The sequence below is a fragment of the Capsicum annuum genome, chromosome 4 (assembly GCF_002878395.1).
Source record: "Capsicum annuum cultivar UCD-10X-F1 chromosome 4, UCD10Xv1.1, whole genome shotgun sequence".
NCBI lineage: Eukaryota > Viridiplantae > Streptophyta > Magnoliopsida > Solanales > Solanaceae > Capsicum > Capsicum annuum.
The window spans coordinates 226,528,644-226,544,681 of NC_061114.1; the positions used below are offsets into that span (position 1 = coordinate 226,528,644).

The following is a 16,038-nucleotide window of genomic DNA, read 5'->3' on the forward strand; positions in this document are numbered from 1 at the left end:
GCAATTTATCTAAATTTTCAATAATTATTTTGTTTTTACTAATCCTAACCATTATTCAACTTGTTAGTGTAATGATTTGTGAAGAGCAAAAGACCAAGATATGACCTCAATTTTTAAATTTTCTTTTAGTTGAAATAAAAACATAAGCATTAAACAAAATCATTGAAGAGCATTTAGGATCAACTAGCTAGCTAGCAAAGAGTGTGTTACAATCTTTGGGGTAATGGCATCATGATTTTCATGTTAAAGCTAGATGTGACTATCACAAAAACATCAACTTAAGTCATTAGCTAGAGAGCTTTTAAAAAAAAAAAAAAAAAAAACCTATTTGATTCATTAAAATTTCCGTTATACATAAGGTTCAGGAAAAGATTCGATTACAAAGATCTATTGTACGGTAATTTTACCTTGAATTTTTGCTGGTTGTGTTTAGGGGTGAACTCGTGACTTCTTGATCACATGACAATAATTTTATCAATTATTTCAACACTCCTGTCAATCTAGAGAGCTCACACATTTTAATTATTTATTTATATTTAACACGTCTTTTCACAAATTTTATAATACTTTTTTTTTTTGATGTGTCGAACACATAGTAATTTTTATTTATAACGGGTGGGAATAGACTTGAATCAAAAAACCATGTTCACCAAAGTAGTTTTGGTGAAAAATAGTGTATGGCATATTATTGTTTTCTTAAAGCTTGACTTTTTTTTTTTTGCCTTCATTTTTTTCTTGATTTTGAATATAATAATTTATGTTTTGGGAATTTTTCTTCCTAAATTTTGGATACTGTATTATATTTACCAAGGCTCTTCAAATCGAAAAAGACCATCTTGAATTTTTCATAATTCAAGACAATGATGTTTAGATATAATGCTATCGTCATAATGTATCTTCATTGAGAGAGAATATCATCACTATTTAGATTTTTCTGTATTAACCCCCACATATTTTATTTAATTATTTCTTTAAATAGTTGATTTTAATCTTCCAGACTTCCACTATTATGGATTTTCTATCCCATGTATTATTATATTATCGTCGTTACTATTATTAAAAGACCTTTTTGGTTATGTCTCAATTACGAAGACACAGCTGACAGACTGTGAAGCTAAGAATATATTAATTGAAGTATACATTATTTTTGATTGGCTGCTACTGTATTAATATTCTAATTTAAGTATTTTATGGAGTACAAAGGACACCCCACCCCCACCCCCACAGCCTTGTAATATCACAAGGAGTTGACCTAAAGATATAGACATCTCCTCCTCTATTCTTTCATTTTCACTTTATCAAGAATCGATTTATTAGAAGAAATAATATTTGGCTCATTGTCTAGGAATAAAACTGATCATCTCTTGTGAATAAGTCAAACACTAAAATGATTAGGAAAGAATTAGAATGGAAATACGAGACGTTTATCCACAAATTAATGGATACGTTAGAAGAGTTTTCGAAATTCGAAAAGTTCTTGGAAGTTTACCATAAAAAATAGTATATAGTAGAGATAATAAAATGGAAGAAAATCAGGATTCACGTGAATACATGGTCTTTCCTACTTATTTTTCTAAATAATATTATTTTCTTTAGTTTAATATAAATAAATTTTAGACATTTATTTTATGATCCAAAGAGAATGAATTTCTCAAAGTTTAATTAATACTTTTTTTTTTCAGAATTATCCCTTTTTTAACAGGATTTTCAACTACTTTTAAACCTCAAATAATGACTATTTATATTATTAAGAAAAGTTTGGGAAAAATCAACATAGTTAGAGTGACAAATTACCACTTAATTAATGTTTTTAAATATCTTTTCTCAACACTTCATTTATATCGAAATAAAGAAAGCTTCTGTTGGCAGAATTGAAAGGATTGAATGATGCATTTAATTAAACAGTGAGTTATTTATCAGAAAAAAAGAAGAAGAAGATTGATACCCACTTTAAATAATCCTCTTTCTCCATTTTATTTGTTTACTCTCTTGTTTTTATTTCTTGATTTGCGTTCTTTAGACATGAATCCCTACCTCATATATTAGTACGTAGCCACTGAAAAACTACACTCAAATACTAATTTTAGAATCCTAGAAATGAAGTTGTTAACCATATGGAACGTCTGTTTTAAGTCCCCATCATAATAAAATTTGACCTAAATTAATCGAGCTTCAAAATATTATTAGTTAACAAGTGAAAAAAATAGGACTAAAAATAACTTTGTTCTCGGACATATTATAGAACTCTAATCTTCTATCACAATAACAACATTTCCAAGTAAGGTTCGGAGAGGATAAAGTGTAAGCAAATCTTACCACTGTCTAGGAGAGGTAGGAAAAAACTGTTTTCAGAAAACCCTCGGTTCAAGTGTAGCAAATTCAGGTACACTTTTATAAAACAAATAATTTTAATATTTTTAAAATACTAATAGTGTAAATTATCATTTATATTATCAGGTTATGTTAAATTCGATTAAACAATTTTTATAAAGAATTTTTACATCATTTTTATCTAAAATACAATGATTCGATCCCCACCTCTGGTGAATGGAAAAAACTTTATATCCAGCTCCCCACCGCTTAATGCGCTGACAGTAGGAACAGAGGAGTAGTCTCACGGCTGCCGGCTGTGGGATATCTTGGGAAACCAAAAAATAATATTACTGAATTGTTCAATAAATCACTGTATAACAGAAACAAAATACGAATTATATTAAAAATATTTATACTGTGATATTACTTAATTAAAAATAATATTAGAAATTTAGATAACTAGAATAGGCTAATATTAGGGTAAGTGATTCTTGCCCGTCGTGATCAAAGCCACTAATGTCCACGTCCATTGATTGGTCTGTGATACCGAAAGTTACTGAAATGGGAGAAAATTTATTTGCTTTATTTTTCTAATTGATGTTCGATATTCTGATTAATTTAAAATCTCAATTGATGTTTGATATTCTGATTAAATTAAATTCTCAATGAAAAGTGTTGCATTTGAGTGTCAAAACGCTCCCTATTAAAGTCAATTCGATATAAATTCGAATCTAAATCTCCAATTAAGAATGAAAGATTTTACTGGTTATATACTGTACTCTTTTCGTTTATATTATTTGATCAATGTTAATTCGACATATCTTTAAAAAAATTTTGATTAGATATATATCTTATTAAATTAATTTTATTAATGATATCTTAGAAATTTATATTTCACTACTATTCCTACTACTACGAAATAATTTAATACTTAGGATCAGTAGGATGGAAAAATATTATAGATAAACAAAAATGAAATATTAAATATGTATTTGTAGTAGGTGTTTGGTCACGAGAATTTTTATATTTTTTTAAAAAAATTATTTTACTTTAGTTAATAAAAAATTAAAAATAGCAGCATTTGCTATAAAAATTATTTCACTTTACTGAAAACTAATTTTGACAAAGTGAATTTTTTATTTTTCATTTTTCTTCCAAAATTTCAAAATAACTTCAATTTATAATCATGTCAATCACAACACAACTCCAACTTCAACTTTAAAAAATTATTAATTTTAAGATTAAACTAAACCATTTTACAAGAATCAAGTAAAATTAAATGGAAGCTATATTTCCTCATTTGGTATTAGTATCGATAGATTTCTTTGTTTTATTGAAATTTTAAATCTTACGAAAAAACCTTGTTGATTATGGGACGGTCAGAAAAAGTAGAGCGTGTTTTCCGGTGCAAGGACGAATAAGCAAAAGCTGATTCCTATCCACGTGGAGACTTTCTATCCGTTCGATCACCATGCAACGGCCACGATCCACTCCTTGTTGATGAGATTTTATTGCCTCCCAACTGCGAGAGAACTGTAGAAAAGTAGTGGCAACAAAAAACATACTGTTGATTTTTACTTGTTCATTATTTGTTTGATATGTAAATTAGAAAATAGCAATAGATAATAGCGATAATTTAACTATATCATTCTTCATGTTTTTGTTTCATTCGTTATAAAAAAAAAGGGACAATTTGATGTATTAAAGTGTCCGTTATACATAAAATTCTGGGAAGGACTACCCCACTAGGATGTATTGCACGAAATTTTACTTTACATTTATGTTAGAAATTATTTTCAACACTTGAATTTGTGACCTTCTGATCACATGAAGATAACTTTATCAGTTATTTCAAAACTCTTCTTCATATGTCGTGTACATCTAATTTATAATTTAGTAGACGAATAAAGATGGACGGATGAAGTATTAGTGTGTGAAAGAGAAAGTGAATTAGTGTGTGTAACGAAAAAAAAAATTTAAGAGAGAGACAAGAAAGATGGTACTGTTGTATAGTCTTAAATTGAGGAAGAGGTAGGAGCAGTGTCCATGGCGGCGTTGCAGAAGCTGTAACTTTAATGCACCATAAAAGTAGTCAAGTGCAACCATTTTTTTCTCCCTTTCGATTTCCTAAACACCAAGAAAAAAAATTGTCCTGAAAAGCTGCTACAACACTTAATATAACCCCAAAACACACACACACACACATAGTGCTGTATAATCCAGAAAATTTTCAATCAAATAACACCATAGCCATTTACTAGACTTGTTGTTGTTGTTGTTTTTTTTATTCGGGCTATGGATATAGAGTCAAGATTAACAGCAGACAATAGAGCAGAGAAATGTCTGGTTTTTTCACATTAGGTGGTGGTGGAGGTGGAGGAAATAAGGGTAGTCATCATCAGCAACAGCAACAACAAGAGCAAGATCAATTAGGTAATAATAGCTTTCTTCTTTTCAAAGATGAAGAGATCTACAACAAGGGTTTCGAGTTATGGCAGCAGTACTATCAGTTGCATCAACAACAACGAACACATCCATCTCCACATCATCATCATCATCTGCAGCAACAACACCAGGATGTAGATTTCTCAGTTGGAGTCGGTCCCAGTAGTAACAGAAGAATCATTAGTACCGGTAGTAGTAGCAGTAGTGGTGGTAACAACAACATTATCGCTGGTGGTGATCATAATAATTACAGTACTCTCAATAATTCTTCTTCATTTCGCTCTTCATCAGGGTTTCGAGTAATTCGTGCTAGTAGCACTAGTGGTGGTGGAGCTACTGGGGGAATGAATTGTCAGGATTGTGGCAATCAAGCTAAAAAAGACTGTTCACATATGAGGTGCCGAACTTGCTGTAAGAGCAGGGGATTTCAGTGCCAAACTCATGTTAAAAGTACTTGGGTACCTGCTGCTAAACGACGTGAAAGGCAACAACAACTTACTTCTCTACAACAACATCAACAAAATCTGCAACAAACTCAACTTCTTAGCTTGAGAGCTGACTCAAATATTCCTAAAAGACCAAGAGAAAACCCTTCCTCCTCTCTCGTTCGCTTACCCAACAATTCGTCAGGTAATCAGAGACAGATTCAAAATTTAAACATTGTAAGCGAGTCATAATATTTATACTAGCTAATTTTTGAAATTTTATTAGATAGTTCGAGGTACCATATATCATTTCTTGTTTGTATTCAACCAAATCATGACTTTAGTTTCAAGAATTTCAAGATAAGTTGGATGACTTTATTAATCATATGATACTAAACTACAAAATATATAAAGGGAAGAATAAAATCTGATAGAACAAAAATCCGTGAGAAACATGCTACATAACTTTGTCTTGTGGGACTTTATATACACATTTATATTTTTCAATGTCCCCTTTTTTCTACTGTTGAGAAGTAAACTTGACGATAGAAAAGTGTTCTGATTTTGTTGCTTTTTTTTGGTTCTTTCTTTGAAGTATTTATGAAGGTTCATTATTTGATTTTTGTACTAAGGTTTTATTTTCAATTTCTTATTTGATTGCTAGGGTTAGAGTTAGGTGGTCATTTTCCATCAGAAGTGAGTTCTCAAGCTGTTTTTCGTTGCGTAAAAGTGAGTGCAGTGGATGATGCTGATGATCAATATGCTTATCATACTGCTGTTAACATTGGTGGCCATTTATTCAAGGGAATTCTGTATGATCAAGGTCCAGAGGGTCGATATAGTGGTGGCGGTGGCGGTGGTGGTGGAGAGAGTTCATCTGGTAGTGGCGCCGCTCAACAAGCGTTGAATTTCATCACTGGCGCCACTACTTCCACCACCGCAGCTGCCACCACGAGTCATCACCATCATCAACCACCTGTTACAGTGTTCGATTCTTCGGTATATCCAGCTCCTATTACTGCTTTCCTGGCCGGTACGCAATTCTTTCCACCCCCAAGGCCTTAGCCAGAGGCGGATTCAGAATTTAAATTTGAAAAATGCAAGACATTTTCGTTTCCTTAGAATAATCTCATTCTTGATTTTGCTTAACTTCATTGACATCTATTTAGCTTAATTATGGGAAGGAGAAACAAATGTGCTAGTACTTCTCCATGAAGTAAGACATAGGTTTCTTATAGGATGTTAATTTTTCTATTGGAATTTTAAGTATGACTTTTATTTTGTTAGTATTAATGTATTAATGGTCTTATCTATAACCTCCTTCTTGTTTTGATTAATTTTGCTAGAAAATTTCTTGAAATTATAATGTTACTTAGTTTGTTTGATTCGAAAGGATTATATCCTTCGATATGGGAATCATATATATATCTTTGATATACAATTCATCTTGATTTAGTTAATGTTCTCGATTTTACATTGGAAAAATTTATTCTAAATTTTATGTGATATACTCCATTTATCTCAATTTATATGGCATAGTTGGATTTCCAAAGTCGATCAAGCGTTTCTTTGATAGAAATTTCTCTAAATATATGCCGTTTAAATATTTTAAATTGTTAATTATTGAGATTTATAACAACTTTCACATAATTTGTATTGATAAATGTTATTTCCGAAAACATAAAGCTTCTATGTCCGCATTCACAATAAGAGTTCAAACGTTTGAATCTCAAAATTTCAAGGTTGCCACATAATTACGATAGAAGGACAAGTATTAATTAATCTCTCGTTCTTTCTAATCCTTCTTACCAAGTGTCTCCTTAAGAGAGATGAATACAATTAGTCATCTATAAAAAGTGGTATTATTAGAAACCTAAACACATAAACATGATACTTATACATTAAATCTTTAAGCAACAATGATACTATATTTTTGTGCTACATATAAATGTGTGCATTTTGCATATTCTGTGTTATTTGTTTTCTCATTTTCTAGGTTTTCCTACTCTGAGTATGGATTTCAATTGGCTTTCTGGTTGGATTGAAATCAATACTACTTTTTTCCCCCAGCATATCAGATTACTTGCCGGATTATATGGGGGGAAATAAAATTGTAGATATGTTTCGTGTTTAGTTGGGTCCAAAGATCTTGTTTTTATTTTCTCTGCCCTCTTACCATTCATTTACTACTTATTATTATACTATTTTTTGTTTTTTTGGGACTGTTGGATTAGAAATTCATTTACTTATTATATACTTTTTTTTTTTTCTTTTTTGGCGGACTGTTGGATTAGAAATGCATGGGGGACATGCATTGGGGACAACCATTTCTTCAAATAAGTCCGTTCTTCTGGGAAACTTGTCTCCCATTTTCATTTTCATCTACAACAATACTTAAGTTTGAGATGATGTTTTGAAAAATTACCATATACTATTATAACCTGATAATTAATTACCCTAATAATGTAAAATTTCCTTGCTACAAGTTAGGATAATTATTAAATTTAGAACCCAGTTATTACCACTTCAAGTTAATTCTAAAGTTTAGATCCTATGAAGTTGAAATCCTGTGACGGATTTAGAGTACAACATTTACATATGGATTCACCGAAACCATGTAATTTTTGCTCAAGACTTGTTTATATATATAAAGAGTTTAAGTTTTGTGCACCGTCAGTGCACAATATATTATACATTATCAGTTAACTTGACCTGCTGTTGTAGGTTACTCATTATTTATATAAAAAAGAAAAAGAAAAAAGTATATAAAATGCTTTTACCTGATAGTGTAGAATATTTTGTACACTGACGGTGCACAAAACTTAAATTCATATATTAAAGATATTCTAAAAGACTTGATTGGAACCCAATTATTATTATTATTATATGTTAAGGTCTTAACTTTTAAGAAAGAAAGGTAGCTCGATGCTCTTAAGCTTGTGCTATGTACAAAGTTCAAGGATGGGTCGACCACAATGGTCATTCATAGCATTTATCAAGAGGCTATGTACGAAGTTCAAGGATGGGTCGACCACAATGGTCTTCAAGTTAAGATCGTTATAGAAACTCATAAATTTTAGATGTTGAATGAATCCACCTTGACTTTTCGTGTAAATAACTTAAATTATTTTTTCTCCTTCTTCTCAAGAATATTTCTAGCTAGCCACATAAAAACCTTCCTCAAGTTTGTCAATTTTTTCCAAATTACACTAGGTATATCAAGACAAAGAAAAGGAATAGTGCTTAGAGTCTACTATACGAATCCTTAAAAAGCTGTGAGTAATAAAGATAAAGAGATTGAAAGCAAATAAGAGTCGTATAAAATGCTGATAATATGTTAAGTACGTTATGTGTGACAGAATAATAGAGCAGCTTTTAGATATACTACTATAAGATATGTATATATATATATATATATTGGTTTCTTTGATATACAGAGCTGAAAATGCGGAGAAGTTTTCCCTTTGATTCGAAATTTCTGAATTTTTAGTACATGTATCTTTATTAGGGCAAACAACTTGGTACACAATACATATTAAGTACTTTCCTCTCCTTTTTTTTTATCTTGTTTTAGATATATATTGAGAATACAATATTTTTAATTAAATAAAGATGTGTTCTTCTTCTAATAACTTAAGCTTTTTACATGAGACGGTCACACATACATCTGAAGACCTAGCTAGTAGTTGTTCGCTCGTATTGTGGTGGAGTTGGATTGAGCTTTGTGTTGCATATTGGGTTTTTAGATGTTTGCAAAGCGAATTGTTGAGAATATAATTAACTAAATGAAGTTTGCTCTCTTATTTAGATTAAATTTTTAAATAAGATGATCATACACATCAACGTAATCTATCTCGTGAGAGATAGTGGTATGGACTGTGTACACTCTATCCTCCCCAGATCCCACTATGTGGGAATATACTGGGTTTATTGTTGTTGTTGCATACACGTCAACGTAATAGCAAAGCCCACCTCATTTACTTAATTATATTCCCAACAAATTTGTTTAGTGTTAAAAGAATTACATTATCAGTGAAACAGATCATTAGCTGCAAATTAAAAGGATGAAGCCCTAATTAATTTTTTGGTACAATTGGTTTAGCAAGCTAAGTGCCCAAGTCATATGGATTATTACCTTAAAGATTTATAGAATATATGATGACTTTCTTATGCATTAAAGTTATGAATACAATATCGCCAAGATATATATTTTCTTAATCTATAATTTATAAGTGTAGCTTAACGATTTATTTATATTTAACAGATGATCTGATTGTGTAAATAGATTTTTTCCATCGCTGTTTAATATAGCAACGGGGTAGCTACAACTTGCAAGTCCTGATTAACCCAATAACTTTGCTTAAACACTATATTTGTACTAGAAAATTCATTAAATGTGCGTAAATATTTATGTTTGAAACTATAGTAACAAAATCGAGCTATGAATTTAGTGGCCGGCAAATCAGAATTCATAAATTTCAAATCATGATGGGTACTCTGCGGAAGTATCTGTTGGACATTTATGAGCATCCTTGTGATTATCCTTTGTATGTTCATAGTCGAGTTGGCCAATTTGTTGCTTTTATAGTACAGTAAATTACAGTATAGTTTCTGTAATTTGTCAAAAATAGTGTAATTCAGAAAGTTGGCAGGTTTATTGTGAGGAATAATAAATGGCTTTGCAGATTTTAGAACTTCTTGTTGCCTAGACATGGTCATTTTCTTTTCCTGCTGCTGCCTGCTTCTAAGGTCCCCAAAAACAAACAGCTTTCTGTATTTTGGGGGGATTTTATATATATTATCCATGGTATACATGGATGAGATTTAAAAAAAAATAAAAAATAAAGGGAGCTAACTAAGCGTTTGAAGTATGTGATTATTTCATTTAAATATTAAAAGTGTCAAAGAAGGCAAATTATTTTATTTATTTAATTAGTATGTATTTAATACACTCCCTATGGGTGAACCTGATTACAAACATGTCATGAAAAACATTTTTATTTAACCGAGAGTCTAACGAAAACAACAAACAACGTCACTAATACCCCATAAAAGTGAGAACAAAATTTACGTACACTTCACTCTCTCCGATTACATTATTTTTGTAAAATTACTCTCTTGATAATGAAAGCTCGTGATCTAGCAGTTTGAAAATTTAGGGTAGTTTGAGTAAAGATGCTAATATCTAGAATATGATAAGGGTTGGTTGTTATGGGGATTGGAGACCTATTGTCCTATTGCTATCGTTTGTTTCTTCTCAAGTCAAAATATAATGCAACTACTTGTTAGCCTACCTGAATCTCAAGGCACTCCACATTAATTATACACTATCTATATGAAACTACGAATAATCAACTTATAACCAATATTGAAGAATATTTCCTTACTCTCTTTGCATTAGCTAGGTTTTAAGACAACAAAAGCCATAATATTTCTTCACATTTTCACCCTTAAATAATAATAGCAAACATTAGCTAGGTAACTTTGTGGTGTAAAAATACAGTACTCTTTCTGTTTCAATTTATTTGTTTTCTTTTACTCCGTTCTAACAATATGTCTCCTTTTTTCGGCAAATGAAAGGGCGAGTTTGTCAATTTTCATAAACAAAAGACCGGCTGAGAGAAATTTTTATTTCTAATACCATTTTTGATCCCGTGATGACTCGAATCTACATCCTTAATTAGAATTGAAGGTAAGGAGTGTTTACCATCCTAACAACCCTCATGTCAAACGAGAAAAACTCTTATTTTAGGGTTCGATTACATGTCACGAAAGAAGGTTATTGTCTCTTATACCCTCGAAATCCCCTTTTGTGTTTGAAAAAAAAAAATGGATCTACAAACAATGAAAACTAGAGTAATTACTATGTCACAATCACATAGTTAGGTATAGGTACTTGAGATTTTTATTTTCAGTAACAAAAAAGAGGTGGAATTAGAAGAAAAAGAGTAAATGGTGAATGCAATTAGGAGAAAAAAGCCAAAAATAATGATACAGTACACACTAGGATATGAACAAATAGGATAATAGGGTGTGGAGAATTTAGGAAAGAGTAGACTGAGCCCTCCACCAAAATTCACTCAACACACTAGCCATTTCAGCCGCGTGCTTCTTCCATTCTGTAATGTTTTTGGTATTTGAGCTTTAAAACAGCAGCCCGATGTACTAAAGTTCCCGCTACGTGTAAGGTACGGAAAGAGCTCAACCACGAGGATCTACTGTATGCAGTGGCGGAGCCAGGATATTCACTAAGCGGGTTCATAAGTGAACATCCGAACTAATCGAAGGGGGTTCAACATCTAATATATATACATAAAAAATAATTTTAAACATGCATATATAGCCAGATTTTTCGCCGAAGGATGAACTCCCTCGGCAAAGGGTAGATCCGCCACTGACTGTATGCAGGGGCGGATCCAGAATTTTCAGTGAGGGGGTTCAGTAGTAGATATACGGACTAGTCGAAGGGGGTTCAACCTCTACTATTCATACATAAAAAAAAAAAAATTTACCATGTAAAAATAGTATAATTTTCCGACAAAGGGGATTCATGACCCCCCTGAACCCTATGTATGCAGCCTTATCTTGAAAAGTTTGAACATGTAACCTTCTGAACGCACGACATCAAATTTACCAGTTACTCCTCCCCTCCCCTCCCCCAACCCCTCCCCCTACATATTTGAGTTTTAGCAAAATAAAAAGAAAAAAAAATGTGGTCCAAAATCTAACAGCTTCTAGTCCTCATAAATGTCATAGTGCTATACGTTCCAACATCAAATATACATAATATTAAAATTTTACAGACTGTAGGAGTACTAATAATTAATCTGTCTTTTGGACCTCTAATGTCTTCAAATAAAAACAGTTTTTTGTAATGTTGCATGGCAGAACTACATTCTTCTATCCCATTTGTACGTCTATCTTCAAGACTGGACCTAATAATGCCCTGAGGATTTTGTTGTGACCTTATGAGAAGTGGGTAATTGGGGTAAGGATTCTTTAGGAGTATTTGGCTATATTTGACTTGCATTTGCAATTAATGTCAAGGATGGTGAAATATTCTCAAATTTGTTTGAGAAGTATTTCAACTGAATTTATGTCTAAATATACAACTTATAAACAAGAAAAAATGGTTCCAATTAAGTGTAATGTGAGGTATACGTTTGGTCCAACTCAATACTTTTGATTTAATAAATCCTATAAATATATTAAGAAAATGACTTAATGTGTATATATTTAAACCCAATTATTGTACGAAGATGGACCTTGACTTGACTCAATTCTCTAAACAAGTCCACGGGATGAGAATTGTCCAAAATCATATAAAGGGATGATTCATAACCTAACCAATGTGGGACTCAATGCAACATCCTCCGAACACTTATGATTGGATATATCAAACATGGACAATATAAAATGAGTGCACCCACATCGAGTAACCAAGAACCGAGCTAGCTCTGATATCATGATCGATTGATTCAGGTTCATAATTACCCCATAAAATAAAGGAACTTAGGAATAACTCAACTTTCAGAATCTAGTTGAGGATTTGAAAGAGCATATAATTAAAGAGAGTGATCGAAGCCCTACTAATATCGAATTCAACAATTCATAATTACCATTTGAGGTTGATGTCGTGTAAAATTCAAATTCTAGTCTTCCTCTTTAACAAATATTCTTTTCAAACTTCAATCAACTTCAAATATCACTTTTAATTTCATCTTTCAACTAATTATTGTTCAAAGAGCCTACTTAGTCTTTCTCTCTTCTGTCTACAAATATTCTTGACGGTACCCTTTTGTCAAAGTGACCTAAATTAGTTTTGTTTAAAGCAACTTATTTTATGCTAATAATGCCAAGAAAATAATGTGGTGGGCATGGATTCCGCCTTTTGGGGGTGAATATACATATATAAATTTGTAATATAGTATAATAATTGAATGCAAATGGAGGATATGATATGATTGGACCAATTAATAATCGAAAATGGGACCATTTGCACTGGGCCCACTTGTGTCTAAATAGTCTTCTCATATGTATGGGCTTTGACGCATGCCTGAATTTCATGGAGCCCATCAACTTGACCCGTTTTAGATAAGTGACACGCGTCAAAAATACGCTATGAATAGTTTTTCAGGATAATTTCATAGTCAAGAGATCACAATTGAAATAGTTGTATCGTATGATTATAGTATTTAATCGTGATTTTTCGACTTATAAAGCTTATGATTTATAACACGCATGTGTCAACTAAGGCGATGTGACTCTTGATAGGTGGAGCTTAGTAGTTATGTACGCATATATTTAACAAGAAAATACAAATATCATCAGTCCTTACTTTTACAAGCAAGCAGATTAGCTTCCTCATTCTCTTATGGTGTCGGCAGGCCAGAGCGAACGGAGTTAGGTTCGATTAAATGAAGAGGACTGCAAACGTCCGTCCAGTGAAGCGTCAGGGCATCATGCATTTCTCCCAAGCTGGCTTCTCACGTGTCCAAAATCCGATCAAATCTACTAGCGACATGTTCGAGTCATTTTGAAGCATTAAGACCTTTTAATTGTATGTTTTGAGGAATCCTCCCTTTTGCATCATATACCATGGCTTAATTAGCCATTTATATTCTTACGATCACATCCATTTAATTCAATATACAACAATAATAACAAACTAAGTCAAATCTTATAAATGAAATCAGGAGAGGACAGGATATATGCAAATATAACTATATACGTACTATAACTCCCTCGAATCAAATGTGTTAGTACTTATCTTGAATATGAGTAAAATGTGCAATTAATTTAATTAATTATTGTTATAAAACAAGAAAGAGTACAGAAGAAGAAGAATAGAGAATAGAGAATAAAGTGTGTAATTCTTATTTCTCTTGAGGGATGATTTACAATGAAGGAAGTCCTTCTATTTATAGGGGGGAATTTGCCCCTAGTTTCACACTAAAAGACAAATACATCAAATTCTGATAGACATCAAATAGTTCTTAATAGATCTTGATAGACATTCACTATAATTGATATATATCATAACACTCCTCCTTGAATGTCTAACAATATGCATGTAGGCTGCTTCATTAAAAACCTTATAAGGAAAACCCAGTGGGATAAAACCTCATAAGGAAAAAAAAATACAACGCGTATTAGTTCCCCCTAATAAAAACATCCTTGAACCTTTGCATTCCGATCTTGTGCACCATCTTCTTGAAAGTTGCAATTGGAATAGACTTGGTGAATAAGTCAGTCACATTGTCACTTGAACGAATCTGTTGTACGTCAATATCACCATTCTTTTGGAGCTCATGTGTATAGAAAAGCTTTGGCAAAATGTATTTCGTTCTATCTTCTTTTATGAATCCTCCTTTAAGTTGTGCTATGCATACTGCATTATCTTCATATAAAATCGTGGGTACTTTGTCACATTTCAAGCCACATTTTTCTCGAATGGGATGTATTATGGACCTCAACCACGCACACACTCTTGTCTTGCTTCATGAATAGCTATAATCTCAGCGTGATTCGATGAAGTGGCTACGATAGACTGCTTTGTTGATCTCCAAGATATGGCAGTACCCCCACATATGAATACATAGCCTGTTTGAGACCGAGATTTACGCGGGTCAGATAAGTACCCAGCATCAGCATAACTAACAAGATCAGAACTGCAATCTTTAGAATAAAATAAGCCCATATCGGTAGTCCCCTTTGGATACCATAATATCTGTTTGATCTCATTTCAATGTCTTCTAGTAGAAGCAGAACTATACATTGCTAGCATATTTACTAAAAAGGTAATATCAGGCCTTGTAGTATTTGTAAGATACATTAGTGCACCAATTGCACTAAGATATGGTATTTCAGGACCAAGGAGTTCCTCATTCTTTTCTTGAGGTCGGAATGGATCCCTATTCACATCAAGTGATCGAACAACCATTGAAGTACTTCATAGAACTGCTCCATCCATATAGAATCACTTCAACACCTTTTCTGTGTAGGCAGATTGATGGACAAAGATACCGTTTGTCAAACACTCAATTTACAAACCAAGGCATAACTTTGTCTTTCTGAGATCTTTCATCTCAAATTCTTTCTTTAGGTAATCAACTGTCTTTTGAAGCTCTATTGATGTTCCAATAAGGTTTTTGTCATCGACATAGACAGCAAGTATAACAAACTCCGACGTTGTTTTCCTTATGAAAACACATTGGCAAATTTCATCATTTGTATAACCTTCTTTAGATAAATATTCAGTAAGACTGTTGTACCACATGCGTCCAGATTGCTTCAAACCATACAATGATCTTTGCAATCTAATTGAATACATTTTCCAAGGCTTTGAATTATATGCTATCGACGTTTTAAATCCTTCAAAAATTTTCATGTATATCTCATTATCAAGTGATCCATATTGATAGGTTGTTACCACATCTATCAAATGTATTTCAAGTCTCTCATGGACAATGAAACTAATAAGATAACGCAATGTTATTGCATCCATAACTGGTGAATATGTTTCATCATAATCGACACCAGGCCATTGTGAAAATCCTTGTGCAACAAGGCGTGCTTTATACCTTTGTATTTTATTTTTCTCATTTCTTTTTCGCACAATGACCCATTTATAGCTAATAGGCTTAACAACATTAGGTGTTTGAGTTATAGGTCCAAAAACTTCACATTTGGCAAGTGAATTCAATTCAGATTGAATTGCTTCTTGTCATTTTGGCCAGTCATTTCTTTGTCGACATTCCGTGACAAATCGAGATTCAAGATCCTCACTATCTTGCATGATTTTCGTTGCAACATTATATGCAAAGAATTTATGGATTGATTATTTCAGATCGAT

The 16,038-nt window shown here is 32.2% G+C and overlaps 1 protein-coding gene across 2 annotated transcripts; it reads left to right on the forward strand.

Annotated features, from left to right (window-relative positions):
- The first annotated feature begins 4,228 nt into the window (after positions 1 to 4,228).
- LOC107869405 (protein EXPRESSION OF TERPENOIDS 1) lies at positions 4,229 to 6,619 on the forward strand. 2 transcript variants are annotated; one of them, XM_016715938.2, is made up of 2 exons: positions 4,229 to 5,388; positions 5,854 to 6,549. In XM_016715938.2, exons 1-2 carry the CDS (start codon positions 4,653 to 4,655, stop codon positions 6,246 to 6,248), a joined length of 1,131 nt encoding a protein of 376 aa, XP_016571424.1. In that variant the 5' UTR covers positions 4,229 to 4,652; the 3' UTR covers positions 6,249 to 6,549. The 2 variants fall into 2 exon arrangements, with proteins under 2 accessions (XP_016571424.1, XP_016571423.1); XM_016715937.2 differs by having other exon boundaries at positions 4,230 to 5,388; positions 5,848 to 6,619.
- The last annotated feature ends 9,419 nt before the right edge of the window (positions 6,620 to 16,038 follow it).

What these genes read in the sequence shown, in the direction of transcription:
- LOC107869405 (XM_016715937.2), top strand. Translation starts at nt 4,653, where the DNA reads ATGTCTGGTTTTTTCACATTAGGTGGTGGTGGAGGTGGAGGAAATAAG. An exon ending in CTTACCCAACAATTCGTCAG is followed by an intron (nt 5,389 to 5,847) that starts GTAATCAGAGAC and finishes TTTGATTGCTAG; the next exon opens with GGTTAGAGTTAGGTGGTCAT.